We start from the raw sequence: 21,521 nt of genomic DNA on the forward strand, positions 1-21,521 counted from the left end.
TCCATATTTCAAAATATTTTGGAAAGTTTGTCATGGGATGATGTTATGTTACGTTTGATTCAAATCAATTTGAAGACTGTGTGCTCCAGAAATACTTGCAAACGACCTTCAACTCGTGAACTGAGCTGACAAAAACTATTTGAAATCAAAGACAGAAAAGAAAATTATATTCTTACAAGTATAGCATTACCATGAGAATTGTGAGGCTCGCTGTAGCTAGTAATTTCAAACACATGGATGTAACACTAAAGAAGCAAGGAAATACGTTCACCTTATGCATAAAGTGATATAAACATTAACATATATTAGTAGTATATTGGGACTCCTTTCTTTTGATTAAAATCTTTAAGACCACGCATCAGTGATACACTCTTACATAACAAATGTATGTACATTTTACAAGGAGTGGTAAACCATTGGACAATGCATCTCCTCTACTCTGTTATTTTTGAAGACCTAACTCCAGTGCTGAGTTGAGTTGTAGTTAAAATAATTCTGTATATATTATAATAATCGATTTCTCTTCATTAACCGTTTTTTCCGTCGTACTAACTGATCTGTCTCATTTAGCAGTTTATTCTGCGAAATAAAAAGAAAAAGAGTCACGAAATAAGTCATGTAACAGAATTCTTGAACTTATGTGTCATGTATGTTTTTGATTCCAAATAAAGACCCATTAATTTCATACTAAAATCATATTAGGTGAATAGACAGTAGACAAAAATTGCAACACGACAAACTGGCTCTCGGCTGAGCCACTCCCAAGCTCCAGTTATACAGAGAACTTACTCTCATTCAATGATGTGCAATGCAGAATTGATAATTTGACTCTTCATAAACTATTAATGTAAAATATTAATAAATGTAAGCAGTTAAATGTCATTTATTCATCCACATTAAGAAAGACGATGCCGAAACTGTCTGCCTTCTTGTCCCAGTTATTTTTCACGTCTGTGTAATAATTGACGCATCACCCATTGTATTTACCATTGAGAAGTAGAGGTAATGTTTTCCAAGAAGCTGTTTTTCAGCTATTTCAGGAAATATGGATTATTTTTTAACACTTTGAATTCTATACCTAGTTTCCCAGAGATAAAAGTTAGAAGGGGTTAAGCCAGGAATCGATGGGACCACACATTCATACAGATAATTCTGCTTTCGAATAATCTATGAAGTTCGTGTACAAAATGGTCGGCTGTATGTGCTGTCACAGAATCCTGATAGAGAAAGGCAAAAGCATGCTCCCTCACCAACAGAATTATGGGGGCAATCTACTGAAATAATTTCAGTTATCAGTTTATCACTGTATCTTATATAAAGGATAAAAATAAAAAATTGTTAGTGCTGATTTTGAATAAATCGCCATTTTCTTTATGCTTTTTTTTTAATTACTGTATTTCATTTGTATCATCATTCCTGGTTGAATTGGCTTGTATATGAACAATGTTCGTTCAATATTTCGGAAGAAATAGCAAAGGACTTGTATTTTCGTAAAAATTCAGAAATTTGGTTTTTGAATTGTAACAGTATTTTCAATAATGATAAAATAAAATATTTTCATCTTTCTTTCTTCTCGTACATAACCTGTACCTTCATTTATTCTGTATAGATTAAAATTTAAAATCAGAGTACCGGTACCATATTTCCTTTGCCATAATATGTACTATTGTTATTTTTCTTGTAGTTTAAATTATTGCTTATATTTCTTATTCTTTCATAGCATTCAATTCCACCATTTTCCTCAATGCTTTTAATTCAGTTGTCTGCAATACCGGTAGTTATTATTGATAGTTAACGAAATCAATGGTTCATGTTGCAGATTGGATCTGGAGACTACGATGACGAAGCTCTGGATGGGGATGATGGGGATGGTGACGAGGATGATGGTGCTGAAAGTGAGACGGAAGCTGTGCCAAGTGTCCACATCGTCCCCACAATGCCTTCGCCTGTGTTCCCAGAACCAACAGCCTCCCACCCTCACCGACATCACCATGGAGAAGTGGAGCCTGGCCCTGGACTAAGTGCCATACCAGATACTGTAACCAATGTGGGATACAGGTTACCCACTAGTCCTGTCCTCTATGGTGGCGCCATATTGCCAACACCTGTGCTAGTAAGTGACAAAGTATACCATTCTGGAGGAATGATCATGTTATATGAGACAAATCCAAATTGGAAACTCATAGCCATCAGATAGGCTCTTTTACTAACTTACTTATGATTTTTAGAGAACCTGGAGGTTCATTGCTGCCCTCACATAAGCCTATCATTGGTCCTTATCCTGAGCAAGATTAATCCAGTCGCAGCGTCATATCCCACCTCCCTCAAATCCATGTTAATATTATCCTTCCATCTAGGGCAACGTTTCTCAAACTTTTTTGAAGTGGGGACCACCGTTTTAAGTCAGAATAGTTCCACGGACCACCTTACTCTTGTTCCCTTCGAAAGCAAATTTATCATTCTTGTAGCATATTTTAATACCAGTATACCTATATTTTAAAATAGAATTAACTAATTAAAATTAATTTATTTCAATTAATTTTATATTACTATTAACTAATTAAGTTAATGTTAATAGAAGAAAATTTATTTTAGTTTTTTTTAATAATTCAAGGCTGTTAGAGTTGGGATAACCTTTAACTTATTAATTAACAAAATAAATATATGTTGGTACTCACATTAATAATTCTACAGATTTACTTTTTACACTTGCGTGTTTCGTCTCTAAGTGCCGTTTCAATTTCGCGGGTTTCATACACTCGTTTGAAGGCACTTCGTAACAAACAACGCACCGAGATTTTGGTTCACTCTCATTGCCACACCAAGTAAATCCAAGTTCCAAATAACTCTTGTAATATTTACGAAAGTATTTTTTCTTTCAATAGGACTAGATATTTCTTTAATGACACTAGAATCACTGATATTAATATCTTCACACACAGCTTCTGAACTATTAGCAGTGCCTAAATGAAGCGTATAATCACGTTCCTTTCCTTTCAATGATCCAGATCGAAGCCAGTTTTCCATTATGTATATGGGCATTATTTAACAGAGACATAGACAACTACTAGCGTGTACCACATAAGAAGGAATTTAAACAAATAATTGCTAATAGGCAAGTGACGAATCAACAATGCACAGAATTTGTTTTAAGTTACTTGAGATTGGCTACAAAAAAATATAATTAGAAAGGTATTGCAATTTGAATTTTTGGTTCTGATTCGCCCGGATTTTAAAATAGGCGGAGTCTAAAATTTCTTATGTCGTCATCTGGAAAAACAGAAATAAAAAGAATTAATGCAGAAACATGCCCGATTTTCAACAAGTAAATATGCAATTTGACACGTTCTATTATTGGTGTACGACATACAGTACGTGACCATTTCAGTGTGCAGACTGGATATCGGAAAACTATTAAGAAAGTCATAAATACATGAAAAGATTCGGTACTTTAGTCCTCTGTTATGAATTTGGGTGGTCCCTGGCTGGGTTCCTGACGTGGGACGTGCAGGGAAAAGATGGCAAGAAACACCACGTTCATAGTGCTTTAAATCCCTCTTTTGTTGCTGAGGGTAGAGTGGGAATTCGGTAGACGAGTAGGATAATAAATCTCATAAAATGTCAGTACTGGGAGAAAAAGTGAAAGGCGATTGTCATGTGTCATTTCGAAACTCTGAGATTTTCAGCCGTAGTGTGATATGCAATTCGTTTGAATTTTATTTTTTCTTATGTATTTTTTTGAAGGACCACAAGGGCAGATCTCGAGGACCACAGGTGGTCTGCTGACCATAGTTTGAGAAACGCTGATCTAGGGTGACCAGATGTTCGGATTTCGCCAGACATGTCATGCTTTTTTAGTATTTTGTGATCATCCGGCCGGCTTTTTACGATAAAGCCCCAATGTCTGGCTTTCTGCCTTTCAACAACATAATGTATCAAATATTGAAATACAGTAGGGCCTATATAAGATAAAATCTGACGTCAAAAGCATGTGTTTCCGAAGTTATATGAAAAATATGCATTTTATGAATTCTGTGCTCTAAAAGAATTTGTTTTGAAGCAAGATGAAGCAATTTTCTTAGAAACAATAGATTTTCAGTGGACTACATTTTTTGAGCAGGTTGTGAATGTTATTGTCCGCGCAACTTATCTAGGCACTTGGGTTCCCTAGTGCTCTCTCGCTGCCCCTCTTCTTCCCTCTCCTGCCACGCTACCGCTACAAACAACCTCGCTACACCCCGCTACCCCGCTCTTTTAGCTGCCCAGATAAGTTGCGCGAACAGTAAGTGTTTCCGAACTTTGCTGTATATATGTAAATTCTTTTTTTCAATAATTGCACATAGTGCCAATGTTGAAAGGGTATTTTCACTAATCACTACCCAATGGTCAGATGAAAAGAACAGACTATCAGCAGAAGCAGTAAAGGGTATTGTAACAGTACAATATAATTTGAAGCATTTTACATGTAAACAATTTCTCACCTATTTATTGAAATCCCCAAAGCTACTGAAGGACATTTCCTCTTCACAGAAGTATGAACAATAAAATTGTAAGATTAATAACAATGGGTAGCTTTGGTACTGTGTTTGCCTATTGTTTTTATCGTTCTCAGTGAATGAAAAGGAATTTAATGTGTTGTCAGACTTTTTTTTCAAAATATCCTGCTTTTTTCCTTCAAATGTCCTGCTTTTGAACATTTTGATCTGTCATGCTACTTCCATCTAAGTATTGGTCTTCTTAAAGGTTTTTTCCCTCCGGTCTTTCAACCAACACTCCTATATGCATTTCTGGATTCGCCCATATGCTACATGCCCTGCCCATCTTAAACGTCTGGATTTAATGTTCCTAATTATGTCAGGTGATGAATACAATGTGTGCAGTTCTGCGTTGTGTAACTTCCTCCATTCTCCTGTAACTTCATCCCTCTTAGCCCCAAATATTTTCCTACGCACTTTATTCTCAAACACCCTTAATCTCTGTTCTTTTCTCAAAGTGAGAGTCCAAGTTTCACAATAAGAAGAAATGTGTAAAAAATATTTTCCACATTTGCAGGAAGAATACGCAATGGAGACGAAGAAATAATGTAGGGGAATGCGTGTCTTATATTATTGGAAAGTGATTTCCATGATTAAATTCAAACTTTACCTTCACGACTTACATGTTTAAATAACGACTTTTTTCACGAATTATAGTAGTTTTATTTATCGACTTTGATATATTTTATTCATTGTTTTACGGTGTTCCTACCCATAGTATTTCCGTTTCACGTCAGATTATTTATGTATGAAAGGACTACATAATGGTCTACATGCGGTAATATTTCTGTTCACTCCCTCTGATTGAGGTTCTGGCTGATATGTACATCTATTATCAGGTAGTACATCTCACTTGACGATATGTGACAGAGGAAAAACAATTGTTTGTATGCATCTGAAGTCTGACTAGTGAAATATGTAGCTAGTCGGCAATGTATGCAATGGAGTGGGAAAGGAACTGGCCACTCTACTCCATTATCTCCTGGCTTAGTTGCCTCATAAGTGGTGCCTTTTTGGTATCACTTGTAAGGTTCAGACCTGTTGTCTTCGGACAGTTGACTAACCAACAACAACTTTTTTTGAAAGCGGGCGCGCAAATATACACACACCCACACACACGCATCTTTAAGAGGTGTGTGTTTTATCCAACATGTAAATGTATTTTCAAGTAATGATAAGAAATATGAAATATTAATTTTTAATTATTTAGAATCTAGTTACATAAAGACGTCATTTTGCAGGTACCTGTTCGTCCAACACATCTAATGAGCAGCGAGGTTCTGGTAGAGCCTAGCAGAGCATATGATGAGTTTGCGGAAATTACGCCATCAGCAACACCTGTCTTTGTCTCAGAAGTGGAACCTTCTGTGACAACGGACTTGCCTACATCACAAGTATGCAGCAAAATTGTATAGTATATTATGCCTGATAATGTATACTATGGGATGAGGCATAAGTCACTTAACTATTGTAGCATTCGTCCAGTCGTCCAAAGAAATAAGTAAGAACTGCTTCTAAGGAACTAGGAATTTCTGACAAGACACTATAATGTTGGTCACTTCCAGTGGCATACGCAGAATTTTGTCAAGGGGGAGGGGAGGGGTCATTATTAAAATGTTTCACAATTTGCATTATTGTCATTTAAAATTTTGTGTATTATTATTATTATTATTATTATTATTATTATTATTATTATTATTATTAGTATTAGTATTATGTTACGGTATATTTATTAATATTATAGCCTACTATGTTCTAATAGAAGATATTCATGAATATTCTTATAAAATCACAACCATCCAATTTTTAACAAATTTTAACTTCTGTTTAATCTTGTATAATAAAAAATGCTTGTGTCATTATTACACTTACACAAGAAGTTTATATTAAAAATATGAACTGTGAAATGCACAAAACGTTTCACAGTAAAGTCAGAACTCAAACTAACAAACGTGTGAATACCACTCTTAAAATGAGTTTAAAATCGAAAATGCACAATATTTAATATCTGCATTGCAGAACTGTCAAAACAACCTTTTCAATATGTTTCACAATAAGTTCAATTTCATATTTTGTTGGCTTCATTTTATTAGAAGGTCGGTATTAGGCAATAGGTCTCTCTATAATAATGATAGCATTGTTATAATTCAAATGTGCCACAGCGCTAAGTACATTGATTATATTGAAGGAGGAGTAGGAGGACTATACCTTGTGTCGATGTAGATTTTGTTACTCTGACAGTGAAAAATTAGAGAAGGGAAAACGATTATGGATAAAAAAAAAATACTCAAATCTCAATATGTCACTTTTTTTTTTAAGTTCAAGGGAGGAAGGGTTCAATCCAGTAACCTCCCCTTGTGTACGCTCCTGGTCACTTCAAATAATTATCATAAGTTATAATAAAGTGCAAACATAAAAAATTAAGCATAACATTATTGCTACACTAGGTGTTGCATTTTCAGTTAACTGACTTATACCGCACTAGATATTATTAAGATTTTTGTTTATTTGTTGTAATCTAATCAATACAAAACTAATATTACTGTTTTCAATTAATTACCACCTTACTTCGCTTTCCATTCATAATGATTTCATACATAACTTAAAACATGTCTCAGCTTAATTTACATTGGTAAATATTTATTTAAAACTTTATAAGTGGCCAAGTAACTCAGTTGATATAGCAACTGGATATGGATTAGAAAGAACCCTGGGTTGTGGTAGGGTTTTTTCATTGCCAAAACTTTCAGAATGGTGTGGTGGTGGTGGGGATGGCAGTGGCAGCAATGACAGTGGTGGGAGTAGAGTGGTATGGTAATGGTGGTGGTGGTGGTGGTGGTGGTGGTTGTGACAAGAATCTTCCCTTTCTTCCTTCACGAATCTCTAAATGAAACTGTGTGGTCTGTTATTGCCAGACAGCAGATTTTCGGTCCCTACACAGCGACAAGACGTCACGTCCCTTGGCTCATGGAGGGAGCTTAGCAATAAGTTCAATGACCTCTCTGCAACTGATTTACACTTAACATTCAGTTCCAGGACCCAAAATCCACTGTCTGGTTATTATCATGTAAGGTAACAAGTCCAATAAAATTAAATTAAATCCATTTATTGTATTCCATAGATATTACATCAGCATGGATGCTTTAACATGTGGAACAAGTCAGGAGTTATTTTTCTTATTATCATTTTTTTTTTTTTTTTTTTGGCGTGAAAAATCTTCAGTTGGAATTATTGTACTGTACTCCCATAAAAAATGAAAATTATAAAGAATATAATGAATAAAGCCCGAATTTTAGGTCCTAAAAGTTAAGAATGACACCGAGTGTAGATGAATTAATGTGGTGTCAGTTCACAAGATTCCGATATGTAATAATTGACAACAGAGTCACATGAACTGGGCAATGGGTCTTATTAACCGTGCGCTAATTTGTAAGTGCTGGTTAAGAGGATTAAAGACTTTTATCGGTACCAAAGGGAAAATATTGAATGACAAGAATGGCATCTCAAAGAAGTTGGGGCCATATTTATAAACTATAGCGAGGAACAATATTAACTTTTTGCACCGAAAATTCCGGGCTCTAATGAAACATAGGCTTATGTAACAACATGGTGAACACTGGCTATATCTTCCCATGCTAGGTGACTGAACCTCTGCCCTCTTCGAGCAGCAGTAGTCCAAGCTCTAGTCCTAGTAGCAGTAGTGGTACTAGTGGTAGTACTGGCGGTAGCAGCACTAGTGAATCAACCGAGACTTCACCCATCACAGAGGAATCCACACCTTCGTCCACACCTCTCCTAGTAACTGACGAGCAGTCAAGCACAGAAAAATCTACAACAGAACGACCAGCAACTTCGAGAACAACAGAAGAAATAGTCTTTGGAGTCAAAAATATCCAGCCAACAATAGAACATCGTCTGCCCAAACAAGTTGCAATTGCAGGCAAAGCTTTTAGGTAAGTACTTTTTAACTGAAAGTTGAAGTTTGGGCCAGTAATTTAAGTGTAAGAAGTACAGACATTTCTCAAACATTAAAATTCAAATCCTGATATAATGAACTATAATTGGATGGAGTTTCGCAATAAGAGACTAACTGCCAAAAAGCTGTTTTCGAGATATTGACAATTGAAATAATTCTGGTTTTATTAAACATTTCATGCAAGACGTTTTGTAACATTTACACTATTACAAAAATTAGCACAAATAATACTAAAAAAGGCTAACCAATTTTTAATAACAGACCAGCAGCAAAATAAATAAATAAATATACATCTTGATTACACAACTTTTAACACTGTATCACTTCGGAATATGTATGATAAGAACTTTCTTGTGTTAAATTTAAACGTATCTTGTTAACATGTTTCGACCTATTTTCGGTCATCTTCGGAACTGGTCGTTGTTGGTCTTGGCGCATCTTGTTTCCTGTGTGGGTGCATTCGTAGTGTAGAGTCAAAGAGTGTACGTGTTTTGAAATTGAGTTGTGTGTTGAGAATATCATTGGGGTGTGTTTTCATGTGTCTGTATATTTCATATTGTTCTAGTGTGTTGATGTCTCTGTAGGTGTGGTTGGCATTTGTGATGTGTTCTGCATATGTGGAGGTGTTTTGTAATTTTGTTATGGCTGTGATGTGTTCTTTGTAACATGTATACAAACTCAAATGTAACACCTGCAACAACTTCTACATAGGACAGACAGGCAGATCATTTCAAACATGTTACAAAGAACACATCACAGTCATAACAAAATTACAAAACACCTCCACATATGCAGAACACATCACAAATGCCAACCACACCTACAGAGACATCAGCACAGACATGGAAATACTGCACATCCAACCAAAAAGCCAGAAACTCAACACACTAGAACAATATGAAATATACAGACACACGAAAACACACCCCAACGATATTCTCAACACACAACTCAATTTCAAAACACATACACTCTTTGACTCTACACTACGAACGCACCCACACAGGAAACAAGAGGCGCCAAGACCAACAACGACCAGTTCCGAAGATGACCGAAAATAGGTCGAAACATGTTAATAAGGTACGTTTAAATTTAACACAAGAAAGTTCTTATCATACATATTCCGAAATAAATAAATTTTATGAAATAAACGAATTTGGTTATAAATAGCAGCAAATGCAGATATCGCGTTCCTGATTTTTTCCAAGTTAAATAATCCAGCCAACAACAGATTTGTGCAAATATTTCAATTTTTTCAAATTGTCGGTTAGTCTATTGCGTAACTCCATCCAATTTTCATAATAGGTCGTCCTTTCTGGTCACATGGTTATCATACTTGCCACGAGGTGTGGGGACAGTGGATTTTTTAAGGAATTAAAATCTGTAGCATGACTTCCTCCTGAAAGGAAGTTAACCCAGAGGACCTATGTCTTGGCTAAAAAAAAACTTCAAGCAAAATTTGTTGACTCTTTGTTTCTCACGCTAGAGTCCAACTTTGCTACATATTGTCTTCATCTGTTCTGGCCACTATGGGTAATGAATTATGACTTACAAAAATTCCTCTGAGTAGGAGTTTACTATACCTGGAGGCATTGAAATCAAACCAATTATGGTAAACAACATTCTATCCTTACAGATGTTGAACAGGAATCATATGTAACAAAGAAACTTAATTACATTCATAGATAAATTTAAACCATGATAATCCAAACATTTCCTTTGTTTGAATGTGGACCCATCAGAATTGCCATGATAGTTGACTTATTATCACAATTCAAAAGAAAGTTATAATTTTAAGTTAAGAAAAATAATATTACTGTATTAATAACAATTATTGTTTTCCTACAGGTATATAATCCCAGCGGACTCATTTTCTGATTTGGAAGATGGTAACACCAGAAATCTAAGACTCATATTTAAAACAAATGAAGGCACAGCAGTACCAGCAAATTCTTGGCTCCAATTCGATCCAGAAAACCAAGAAGTTTATGGCTTGTGAGTAAAACTTGTAATTAAACTCAACATGGTAGTGAAAGTACTAAGAATAATGCTTTGGCTGGGTTTAGGTCAAAACTTAAAAGAGTTGTTGTACAGTTCACTACTTACACTATTAAAAAATTAAGAATATCACCATATTGTCATCAATAAGACAAGACCTAGGTTCAAATCCTGAGTGACCCACCCTAAATTTATTACTTACGTTGGGCAAGTGTGTGGTCCAGGGAAGACACGGGTTTTCTCCAGGTGCTCCAGTTGCCCTGTGACATCCCAACAATTATCATCATCATCATCATCATCATCATCATCTTCATTCATTCATTCATTACTAGTGTAATGTACATCCACTGCCTGTAGTCTCTAACAAACTAAGTGGTTTACACTTCTCAGCACTAGCGACATCTATGAACCACACTCATAGAATCGGACCAAATAATGGCAAGGATAATCAAAATCGTCATCATTGTTACCTACCACTATCACTCATTCATAGAAACCTAATTTACAGTGGACGCAAAATATTTTCGAACCTGGTCTATGTCACAGAGAAAGAAGGGTGAGATAAAGGAAAAATAAACAAATTATGGTTTAATGTGGATTGTTATGAGTATATGTTAAAACTGAAAACATCAATTACTCACCACTCTATATGTTGATCCTCTAGTACAGTGAAGTAATTGAATCTGACAGTGGATGTTTTTAATTTCAGCATTGTGAAAGATTTGTTTTCATACAGATAATGTCGCCACACCCATCTTTTCCTCCCACAAGTCCACTTCCAGAAATCGAAATCGTAATGGTTGTTATGCCCAGAGATATTCTGTAACCACTGTAAACATCTATGGATAGAATATAACATAAATGTAAATTGAAAACAATGCATTCAGAATGAACGTTTTTTGACTTCATTTCGACCCACATGATGAAGTTGTATGTTGTTACAGACCTCTGGAAGAGCACGTCTCGAGATGGGTGTTCGTCGTGGAGGCAATGGACAGAGAAGGAAAGTCTGTGTCGGACAACCTGGAGCTGACTGTGCAGCATCACAAGGGTCGTCGCAACGTGAACCACGAGTTCTCCCTCCAGTTGCGCATCGAGAAGAAGTTCGATTTTGCTTCTTCTGTGGACTGGCAGCTTAAGGTGATGGATGGACTGGCAAGACTGTATGGCGACCCGGATATGAGTCAGATTGTCGTGCGCACCGTCTCACTGATGGATGCAAATCCTGTGATCTTCACCTGGACCAACGAAACTCTTCCTCGCAACACTTGCCCCAAAGATGACGTCAACAGATTGTTCAAGGTAAACTCAAAGACGTTTTTATAAAAAAGAACTTGACTGGCTTCAAATGATCAGTTTTTAAGAGAAATTCATATTTTAAAATTCAGTCGTCTTCAGTGGTCTCGTGATCATCATGTTTGTGCCATCACATCTGATGTTTGCTGGCTCAAATCCGACCGAGAGTGATGAATTTTAAGGGATATAAAACTTCTCAGCATGGCTTTCTTCAGAAAGAAAGCCCATGTCGTAGACCTATGACACATAAAGGAACCTTATCCCAGAAAAAGAGGACTACAGGCAAGTTGGTCATTTCTTGCTAACGTCGAAAATTAATGTTGTTATAGTCGCGACGCTGTTATTCCCGGCGTGACTCCTCCTCTTTGCTTACATCTTAGGAAGTGAAGGCTCTATAAAGTCTAGGTAGGTAGTATCGTTCGCCATTTTTGTTCTTTCGTTGCCGAGCTACCATATGAGGAATCTATTTGCCACACAGTTCAACATTATCATGTCATAGCTTCTATGATAATAAATCAAACGCACTGTAATTCAGCAAATAATTGAGCAGCAAATAACGTCTTCATGTGCTTTCTGCGAACGCCAACGAAAGAGCCAAAATGGCGGGCGATTATATTAAGTATTTATCGAGCCTTAAGAAATGAATAACGTCTTCATCAGCGAATCACAAGATGCACACGTTTAAATGTAGCTGACCTGCAACGCGATTGGCTGCCAGAAATTAGAGCGATGGAAGTAATAAATACCCTCTTGTAGGTGTCATGAGGCACTGGACAATAACAAGGAAACTTTAACGAAGAAGAACTATTGTGTGCCTTAATATAGCTAATTGTGAGACAGTTCCATATTTTGAAAATCCTGTGTTTTTGAGCAAAATTGAATTGTTCCTTCAGTTGACGACCACTATAAATATCGGTTTTAATAGCAGAGAACAAAATGGTGGGTATTCTGTAACAGGGATGGCCAATGCACTATGCTGAACTGTACTACACTGCTCTGTTTTAGAGTATACTGCACTATGCTAAACTGCAATTTACTACACTACACTAAGCCACAGTATATTAGACTACAATGATCTACAATACGCTTTGTTCCATCATAAATTCCATTTGGCCACTTCTTCATAGTTGTGACAACAATATTATCTTACAGCTGGCGCCAACATTTTTGGCATGTGTTCTAGATATATAGTACCCAGTTTGTGAGCATGTTGCTAGTGCAGCTGAGAATGGTACCATTTCCTATACACGTTACATCAGCCATTTGCCAAACACAGTTGTCAGACTGACTGCAAATGTAACATTCCCATTACTTATTTCACACGCCAAAAACGGTGACACAGACTGTACCAACAAGTTGCCATGGTGGTCTAGTGACTAGAGCGCTGAACTTATAATCCTGTGGACCCTGAGTTCGATCCCCTGTGTACCCCCGATTTGTAACTTAACTTGGGCAAGCCCGTGGTCCAGGTGACACAGGAGTTTTCTCCAGGAGCTCCTGTTCCCCTGTAGCATCCCAACAAATCTCCATAATCATCTCATCACTGATGTAGCGTAGACCAGCCTCCTATGGCGCACCCTGGGCAAGACTCTGTCGGTAGATTAGTCTACATAACTAACTTCATATGTGTGAATGACGTAAGTCAAGTACCCGCCATTAGTACAAAAAAGAAATCTTACCAACAATGAGCTCCTCTTATAATTCGAAAGCAGTGAATTTTTTTAGGTGACGAGAATAAGAATAAAAACGTAACAATTTTCATCATTTACAGTCTTTTTATATAATTCTTTGTATTTATTCATGTTGAATTTAATTTATATGTTACATAATTACATAATCTTAAAATAAATACGCAGACTCTCTGTCTTACTTACATATTAAATTTATTTTTAATTTATTTTCTGCTTAACACATCTCCATACAGTTGCATCTGTAATTTTATATTTAACCTAATTTGCAATTAAAATCTTCGTAAAGTATATTCTTTCAGTAGCTGAAAGAGAGAGATTTTTTTTGTGTATATTGTCAACAACTGAAGTTGAAATGAACCATTGTAAATCCATGCTTGTACAAGAACATATTCTGCTCCATTGACATAAAATGTGTAGATTATGGCGTGATATTGAATATGTTAACTAACGTTAGTCAAAGATAAATAAACATTGAAACCATGCTGCTCATAATAATTTAAATTCAGAGTTAAACTTGTTAATAAATTGTTGTAGGTACTGGCACTAAATGAAGATGGAGATCCGTCAACTGCTTTGAAGGAAGTTCTTTCCCCGTCTCTGAAACCGAAAAAGGTCACATACAAAGGTCTCCATCAATGTGAATTGGTGATTGGTAAGCCCCAGCTTCCCCCGCCTCTTCCAAAAGTGCCCTACGAGAATTACCCCCCAATTATTCGGAATCCTGTGGACCACATCAACGCAACAGTGGGCAGACTTCTTGTTTTCAAAGTACCTGAGGTAACTATACAGTACATTACATTTAAAATTTTAAATTATTTTTTAATTCCTTTATTTATCCTATCTATCTTATACAATATATTTTATGCCTTCAACTGAATCAATTGCATTCGTGACAGAGAATTGGAGGTCTATATCCTTTCCATAGGAATTAGGTTCTTACCGTTTGTCTTGTGTTTGTTCTTTGTTGATGGTTTTGTAACATACTACCCACATTAAACTTCTTGGCTCATTTGTTTCTCAATTGTGAAGATCTTCAACCACCATGAGACATTAAAAAATAGTAGGACTTTCTGATCATATGAATGAACATGTTTAGGTAATGGAAGTAGGAATTCTTAAATCACCGAACTGTGTTCTATGCAAAAAAGATCTACTGATGGATGAAAATCAATTACTGAACTGCGAAGCTCTTTCTAATAAGATTAATACAATGCCACTGGGTTGCAAGATGGCAGATGGCTTCATTGCCAAATACCTGAACACTGGATACCAACCAATGTAACACAAGATTATCACTCAAGTCAGCTTGGTACATACCTAAGATAGAAGATGCATTACAGTTTATACAGGAACATATTGTATATACTTGAATAATCCCCGCCCTCAAATAATCCCAATACCCTAATTTTATGGAAAGAAATCTTGAAAAAATATATTTGTTTTTGTTACAAAGAAAAGTTGTATGGTATTTATTATATTGGTCATGTTGTAACATAATCCAGCATCTGCAATAAAAGAAAAATAATTTTAATTTTACGTCCTGCATGAGTAAGAACAGCAAAATATTGGTAGAAAAATAATTTACCTCATTCACCATCACTTTCATCGTTGCTGGCAAAAGAACTGTTGGCGTTGGAATCATCATTGTTGCCATCTTGCCACAGCATATCGTCTTCTATCTTCTTTTCTCTCCAGTGAATTAGTAATCCACACTTCTTAAAGCTACACACGCTATCGCTTCAAGGTCAGCATACCAACCTTGCTGCAAATAATACCCGCACCCCAATTTTCAGTTTTTAGCTGCCAATTTTTGCAAATAATATGCGGGGATTATTCGAGTATATATGATAATGGTTGGAAATAAGAGAAACAATTAAGATTGTTAATTTAACCACATGATCGAAAATGAACACTTAACAATAGAAATTTTCCATTGCCACTATAAATATTTCATTTTTTATTTAAAAGAGTGTTCATTTAATCAAAAAAACCCATACGATTTTGTTAACCACAATATATAGAACATGCAGTCAAAATTTCGTGTTCCTATCGTCAAAATTGTAAGAGCCTTTACACTTCGAAATTGACGAAATGTGCTGAAAAAAAGTGTCAGAAAACAGTGTGTACAATTTGTATGGAATCGAAGTTCAAGGGTACAGCCATTTATATATTGCGTAATTTTTGTTCTTTCGAGTGCCAGAGAGCACTGAAACATGCTCAACATATAAATAAGAGATTGATGATTCATTTTTTACAAGAAAAAGAAAATACGATTTTTGGCTGAAAATGACAAAAATTTCACCCATCACCCCCATTAACGCATGCTATTTAAACTACTGTAATATGTTTGTAGATATAGATGAAACACAGACTGTACATCACACAGTATGCTTTCATAACTTACGTCTATAAATGAAAAGTGGGAAACCATCCCAGTTCTTTTTTTATTTCATCTCAAGCACTGACTAAGAGTATAAAGATAGAAATGGAAAGAAACACCACAATTTTATTTCAAATCCCAAACAGCCTTATACTCCCAACCATGCTCACAATAACATTCATGGACACCATAAACGTTTCACGCAGTTAACGGTATTAAATAAATCACCATCACTCTTTTAGTATTCTCTTTTATCAACTTTGTTCTTGAATGTTTTCAGTGACCTTTTAGTTGGTTAGAATAATAAGTGCGTATGTTCAATGGATTTTATATTAAAGATACAGTTTATTGCGAGAAGTTGATTTTGTAAAAGTCTTTCACTGAGCTTTGTGTGTTTGTATTTAGGACACCTTCTATGACCCTGAAGATGGCAGCACTCGTAGCTTAAAACTGTCACTTCTCACAATGGATAGATCTCCTGTCTCGTCAACAAATTGGCTACAATTTGATGTCAAGAATCAGGAATTTTATGGCACTCCAATGCGTGAAGATGAGGGCCGCAGGGAGTACCAACTGGTGAGAAAGTATATTAGTTATTTCATCCAATCGGTATGAGGGTAACATGTGATCAGCACAAACGATGATTCCCCCCCAGCTGTTATAGCTGGTTTTTGAAACTGAATTTTGCTACCTAGAATAGCTCCCCAAATTCATGACTCACCCCATACGTTGGCCGAAATGGTCACAGGATGGGATGACTGCATTGGACAAAATAAAGAAGAAAAACCCCTGAGAATGTCAAGAACATGTATAATTTTTTTTATAAGTGTGTCAGTATTCTATTTTATTTACAACCTCGTTTTTTAATATTTTTGTGATTTAAAAGTAATCCATAACATAATTCAAATTGAAATGAGCCCATCGGTGTGGCTCAGTCGGTTAAGGCGCTTGCCTGCCGGTCTGAAGTTGCGCTCAGGCGCGGGTTCGATCCCTGCTTGGGTTGATTACCTGGTTGGGTTTTTCCGAGGTTTTCCCCAACCGTAAGGTGAATGCCAGGTAATCTATGGCGAATCTTCGGCCTCATCTCGCCAAATACCATCTCACTATCACCAATTTCGATGCTAAATAACCTAGTAGTTGATACAGCGCTGTTAAATAATCAACTAAAAAAAAAAAATTATAATGTGTGCTAAACATTTGTTTCCAACATCATACTTTTTTCCTACTGTGAATAAAAAATATAAGACACTATTTGTAGCTTTCTATTTTAATTTTAAGAAAAAAATTCTAGGTAAGAAAATGTATGAGGGGCTGAAAAAAAAAAAAAAAAAAAGGATATTATGAATGAAAAATTTTTAGAAACTGTGTTTTCCAATCATAAATTATGTGCCAAGAAGTCTTTTTTTTTAATGGTATTATGTACCTATTTTCCCATTTTTGGATTCTTCAGGTCTTAAAACGTACAAACTACAGAAACATATTTATTTATAAATTAAAAGGAAGCACACTGATGGTTTAGAAAATAGATATGCACTATTGAAATTTAATAGATTTAAATCAATATTTATTTATAGCAAATGGAGCGAAGTGAACTGATTTTTTAATAATACGAAAGAATGCTGCGCCTTTGTGGGCCTATTAATTTTATTGTGTAGGTGTATGAAATTTATGAGATTTATCTCACTTAATAAAACGCGAGACTTTTTTTAATAATTTCACATTTATTTTTCAGCTTTCCAAGATGTTTTACTTCCCTGTCTTTTTAATAACAAATTGGATAAAATCTTAATATAAATATTGTACAAACAATCATGTAATGGTAATAAAAATTAAAATATTCCATGCCGCAATTGCCCACAAAAGGGACAAAACCGACCAGCTTACTATCCACAGACCTCAGCAGTGATAAACGATCATCCAATCAGTATGAGGATAACATATGATCAGCACAAACGATGATTCCCCCCAGCTGTTATAGCTGGTTTTTGAAACTGAATTTTGCTATCTAGCATAGCTCCCCAAATTCGTGACTCGCCCCATACTTTGGCCGAAATTTCATGAGAAAATATCTTCCCCATGAGAACTCGAACTAGTACTTATTCCGTAACTTGAATCCAGACATGATGGCTTAGGCCACAACACTAGAGAGCGGGATAATAAACACAATTAATTCACATAATCTCTACACAGTAATTTCAAAAACCATTTTGTTTTCATTTTCTTAATGTTATTTCACTTTTCTTTAATTTTTTTCATTCTTTCATTATGTCAAAATGCTGCGAAAATAATAAGTTTTGAGTAAATGTATTATGATATTGGGAAAGTTGTTTTTGACTTTGAATCTGTATATCTGCTTGTGTACAGAAATTTCTTAACTATTTGACCGATTTTTTATTCAGTTTTATTTAATGTGGAAATGATGCACATACATATTAATACAACAATTTTGCTAAAGGGAACTGATGGGCTTTTATTTGAAAAAGCAACACAAAACGGCTATTTAATGAAGATTTACGAGTACTTAAACGATTTCTTCAGATTACTTTTTAAGGAATTTCTTTATGCAGTGCCACTGACAATTGATGTTTTGTTGTATAGGTGTGTGAGGACAGTGGCAGCCTTACAGCAAATGATGGACTGGTGGTAGTTGTCCACGGTGCACCCAAGGTGCAGTACAGCGTGGAATTTGGCATGACACTCGACATGCCACATGAGTCCTTTGTCAACAGTGCGTCCATGAAGCGCAAGTTTATGGAGAAATTGAAGCAGCTCTTCGGAGACCACAACCCAGATGCCATAGCTCTGAGTGCCATATCTGACGGCTCGACGATAGTAACGTGGCACAACCGCACGCTGCCAACGTACCACTGCCCAGAGGACGAGATCAGACAATTGAGGAAACTGTTGATAAATGAAGACAACAGCATCACAGATCGCGTTGGAGCCATCATGGGACCCGAATTTAGTGTTAAAGCTATCCAAGTGATGCCTACTGGCAAATGTCAGGGTGAACTGACAGTGTGGCACGTCCCTGAAGGCCCTAGTCCACCAGGTGAAGACACTCTACCAATCGGAACCTCGGACGAGTATCTTGTAACCTTTGTAGTGCCGGCAGTTATAATAGCAGCGATGCTGATTCTGGCTGGGATAGTAGCTTGTGTTCTATACCGAAGGCGGCGTACTGGCAAGATGAATGTGGGAGATGAAGACGAGAGGCAAAGCTTTCGGAATAAGGGCATACCCGTCATCTTCCAGGACGAGCTGGAGGAGCGTCCAGATCCCGGAAACAAGAGCCCCGTCATTATGAAGGAGGAAAAACCCCCGTTACCACCCCCGGAGTACCAGCGTGGAGAACCAGACCACCCAGCCTCCCCTCCCACAGCAGCACATCCCCTCCTAGGCGATAGCAATGCCTCAGAGGATCCTCCGTACCAGCCACCACCTCCCTTCACCAGCAGCCGTGATTCTGGAAGACAGAACCGCCCTAAACCTACCCCGACATACCGGAAACCACCACCATATGTGCCTCCCTAACACGGATTGCTTCACAATTCTCTAGATGACCCGTGCACGTATGTTTCTTTACTCGACTCGGATGAAGATGAAACGACGATCGATCACCTGGTGCCTTCCATGTACCACAGCTTGGCTCCATTACAGTGTACCCTGACAATACACAAGTAGTGCGGGACTCTTACACAGCTTGTCGCAATAAAACACACACTGCTCGCTTTGTGAGAAAGACACTGAGTGGTGCTCATTCCAACAATAGTCAGAGGTGTTATACATGATACTGCCAACGGATAGAGCAAGAGGGGAGACTTCCGAGAACACGCCGGCATGTAGTTACAGTCACCAGCCAGGCATGCTCAGCAAAAACCTGTATCCTGCTGTGTCGTCATCGTTTTTTATCCTGTAACACATCGTAGTCCTTTTTATTTGTGTAACTTAGTCACTTCTGATGTATGTAAGTGCTGATATATTTTATTTGTTTTGGTGGGTGGACACAGTTTGAGAAAAAAAAGCTGAAAATGCCTCCCTTTGTGGTGTCAGTGCTGTGGGGAAACTGTTGGCTGATTTATATTTTGCATGCTATGTGCTTAAAACATTGTGACTTGCCATCATGTTTTGGGCATTCCATAGTTTTGTGTTATGTTTCTGCCATGCCCTGTATAGGCCGCACCATGTTTCAAGGCAGCACAATTTTTTTTTTTACAGATTTATGTTAGTTGGCTTGAGTTTAAAAATTTCTCATCTGTGTCATGTCATTAATTTTTTCTCTCTAAAGTTACCAGGGAATGACATTTCAAAATGAGTAATTTTAATTAGACGATTCTAACTGTTAATCTTCATGTTTGTATGTACGGATGTGTGTATGAGTGAGTTTTTTCGAGCAGCTGGGTTGTTTGATTGAATTAATAAACGCACCATATCAGCTGTGAATGATTGATAGCCAGCATAAAAACAAGTAGAAGAATCCCTAAAAAAATGCATATTGGTGCATTACTGCTTGTTTCTATTTATGTAAGAATCAGTGGTTCTCAGAGAAATTAACATGGAACCTACAGAAGACCCACAAACAAAAAACTACAAGAGCTGATAATCTCGCCATCAACATCACACAAGCAGCTGGGACAGCAGGTTGGGATTCAGCAGTTTTCACTATTGTGCGCTACATTTGAGAACCACTGGTATAAAACACTGGATTTTGTGACTAATGAGTACTAAACAGATGAACTGTGTATGTTAGAATAATTACAATTGTAGCGATGCCTTGGGTCAGATTTACTGCTGTGTGTCCGTTGGAAAGAAAAATTTTATCCCAAGACATTGCTCCGTGACTACTCTTGTCCATATTGTTTATACATTGTCAGTAACTCAGATGTGTAGGCAGTCTTCAACAGGATTTCAGCAGTTAATACATCAAGTGTAACAAAAAAAAAAAAAAAAAACATACATGAAATTGTGTGTTTGGATGTGTTGTAATTACATCTTAAATTCTAGGAACAGACAGAAGAAAGATATAGTCTTTTGTATTTCATTTTTACTGTCACATAGATCTGATCATGGACGTGTAAGATGTAAAGAAAATAAAACTGAAGAACTCTTTTAAACTATGTTGTATTTGAGATGAAGGAACAGTGCTCATTCTCGTTTCATTTCCATCCCAGATGTACAGAATTATGTTGCTTCGTATTCTGATTTGTCAACCATTCACATTTGATTTGCATGCTATATCTTTTTTAATGCCTTATACTTCGTTATCATCCTCTGATTTAAGTTATGGCTGATATGTACATTGTACATCTATTATTAGGCAGTGATGATATGTGTCAGAGAAAGAACAATTATTGCTTTTATTCATCTGAAGTCTGATTAGTGTAATATGTAGCTAGTTGGTGATTCATGCAATGGAGGGGGAAAGGAACTGGCCACCCTACCCCATGATCTCCTGGCTTTGTTGCATCAAGTGGTACCTTGTTGGTATCACTTTTGAGGTTCAGACCTGTCTTCAGACAGTTGACTGAACAACAACTACGTTATCTTTTTATTTGACCTCAAGTATTTCCGAAAGCATTACAGTAATTATACAGTGGAAATTAAGTACTATACTTACTTACTGGCTTTTAAGGAACCCGGAGGTT

General features: G+C 36.6%; 1 protein-coding gene across 2 annotated transcripts in view; it reads left to right on the forward strand.

Moving 5' to 3' along the window:
* Dg (Dystroglycan) overlaps positions 1-20,990 on the forward strand; it is a 474,860-nt gene extending 453,870 nt beyond the window's left edge. For both annotated transcript variants that reach the window (XM_069826023.1, XM_069826024.1), the window contains exons 7-14: positions 1,820-2,113; positions 5,777-5,929; positions 8,175-8,488; positions 10,360-10,506; positions 11,454-11,811; positions 14,031-14,273; positions 16,282-16,452; positions 18,475-20,990. In XM_069826023.1, the coding sequence (XP_069682124.1) occupies positions 1,820-2,113; positions 5,777-5,929; positions 8,175-8,488; positions 10,360-10,506; positions 11,454-11,811; positions 14,031-14,273; positions 16,282-16,452; positions 18,475-19,410 (2,616 nt within the window). In that variant the 3' untranslated portion in view covers positions 19,411-20,990. The remainder of the gene's footprint in view (positions 1-1,819; positions 2,114-5,776; positions 5,930-8,174; positions 8,489-10,359; positions 10,507-11,453; positions 11,812-14,030; positions 14,274-16,281; positions 16,453-18,474) is intronic.
* The last annotated feature ends 531 nt before the right edge of the window (positions 20,991-21,521 follow it).

The sequence above is a fragment of the Periplaneta americana genome, chromosome 5 (genome assembly GCF_040183065.1).
Source record: "Periplaneta americana isolate PAMFEO1 chromosome 5, P.americana_PAMFEO1_priV1, whole genome shotgun sequence".
Lineage (NCBI taxonomy): Eukaryota > Metazoa > Arthropoda > Insecta > Blattodea > Blattidae > Periplaneta > Periplaneta americana.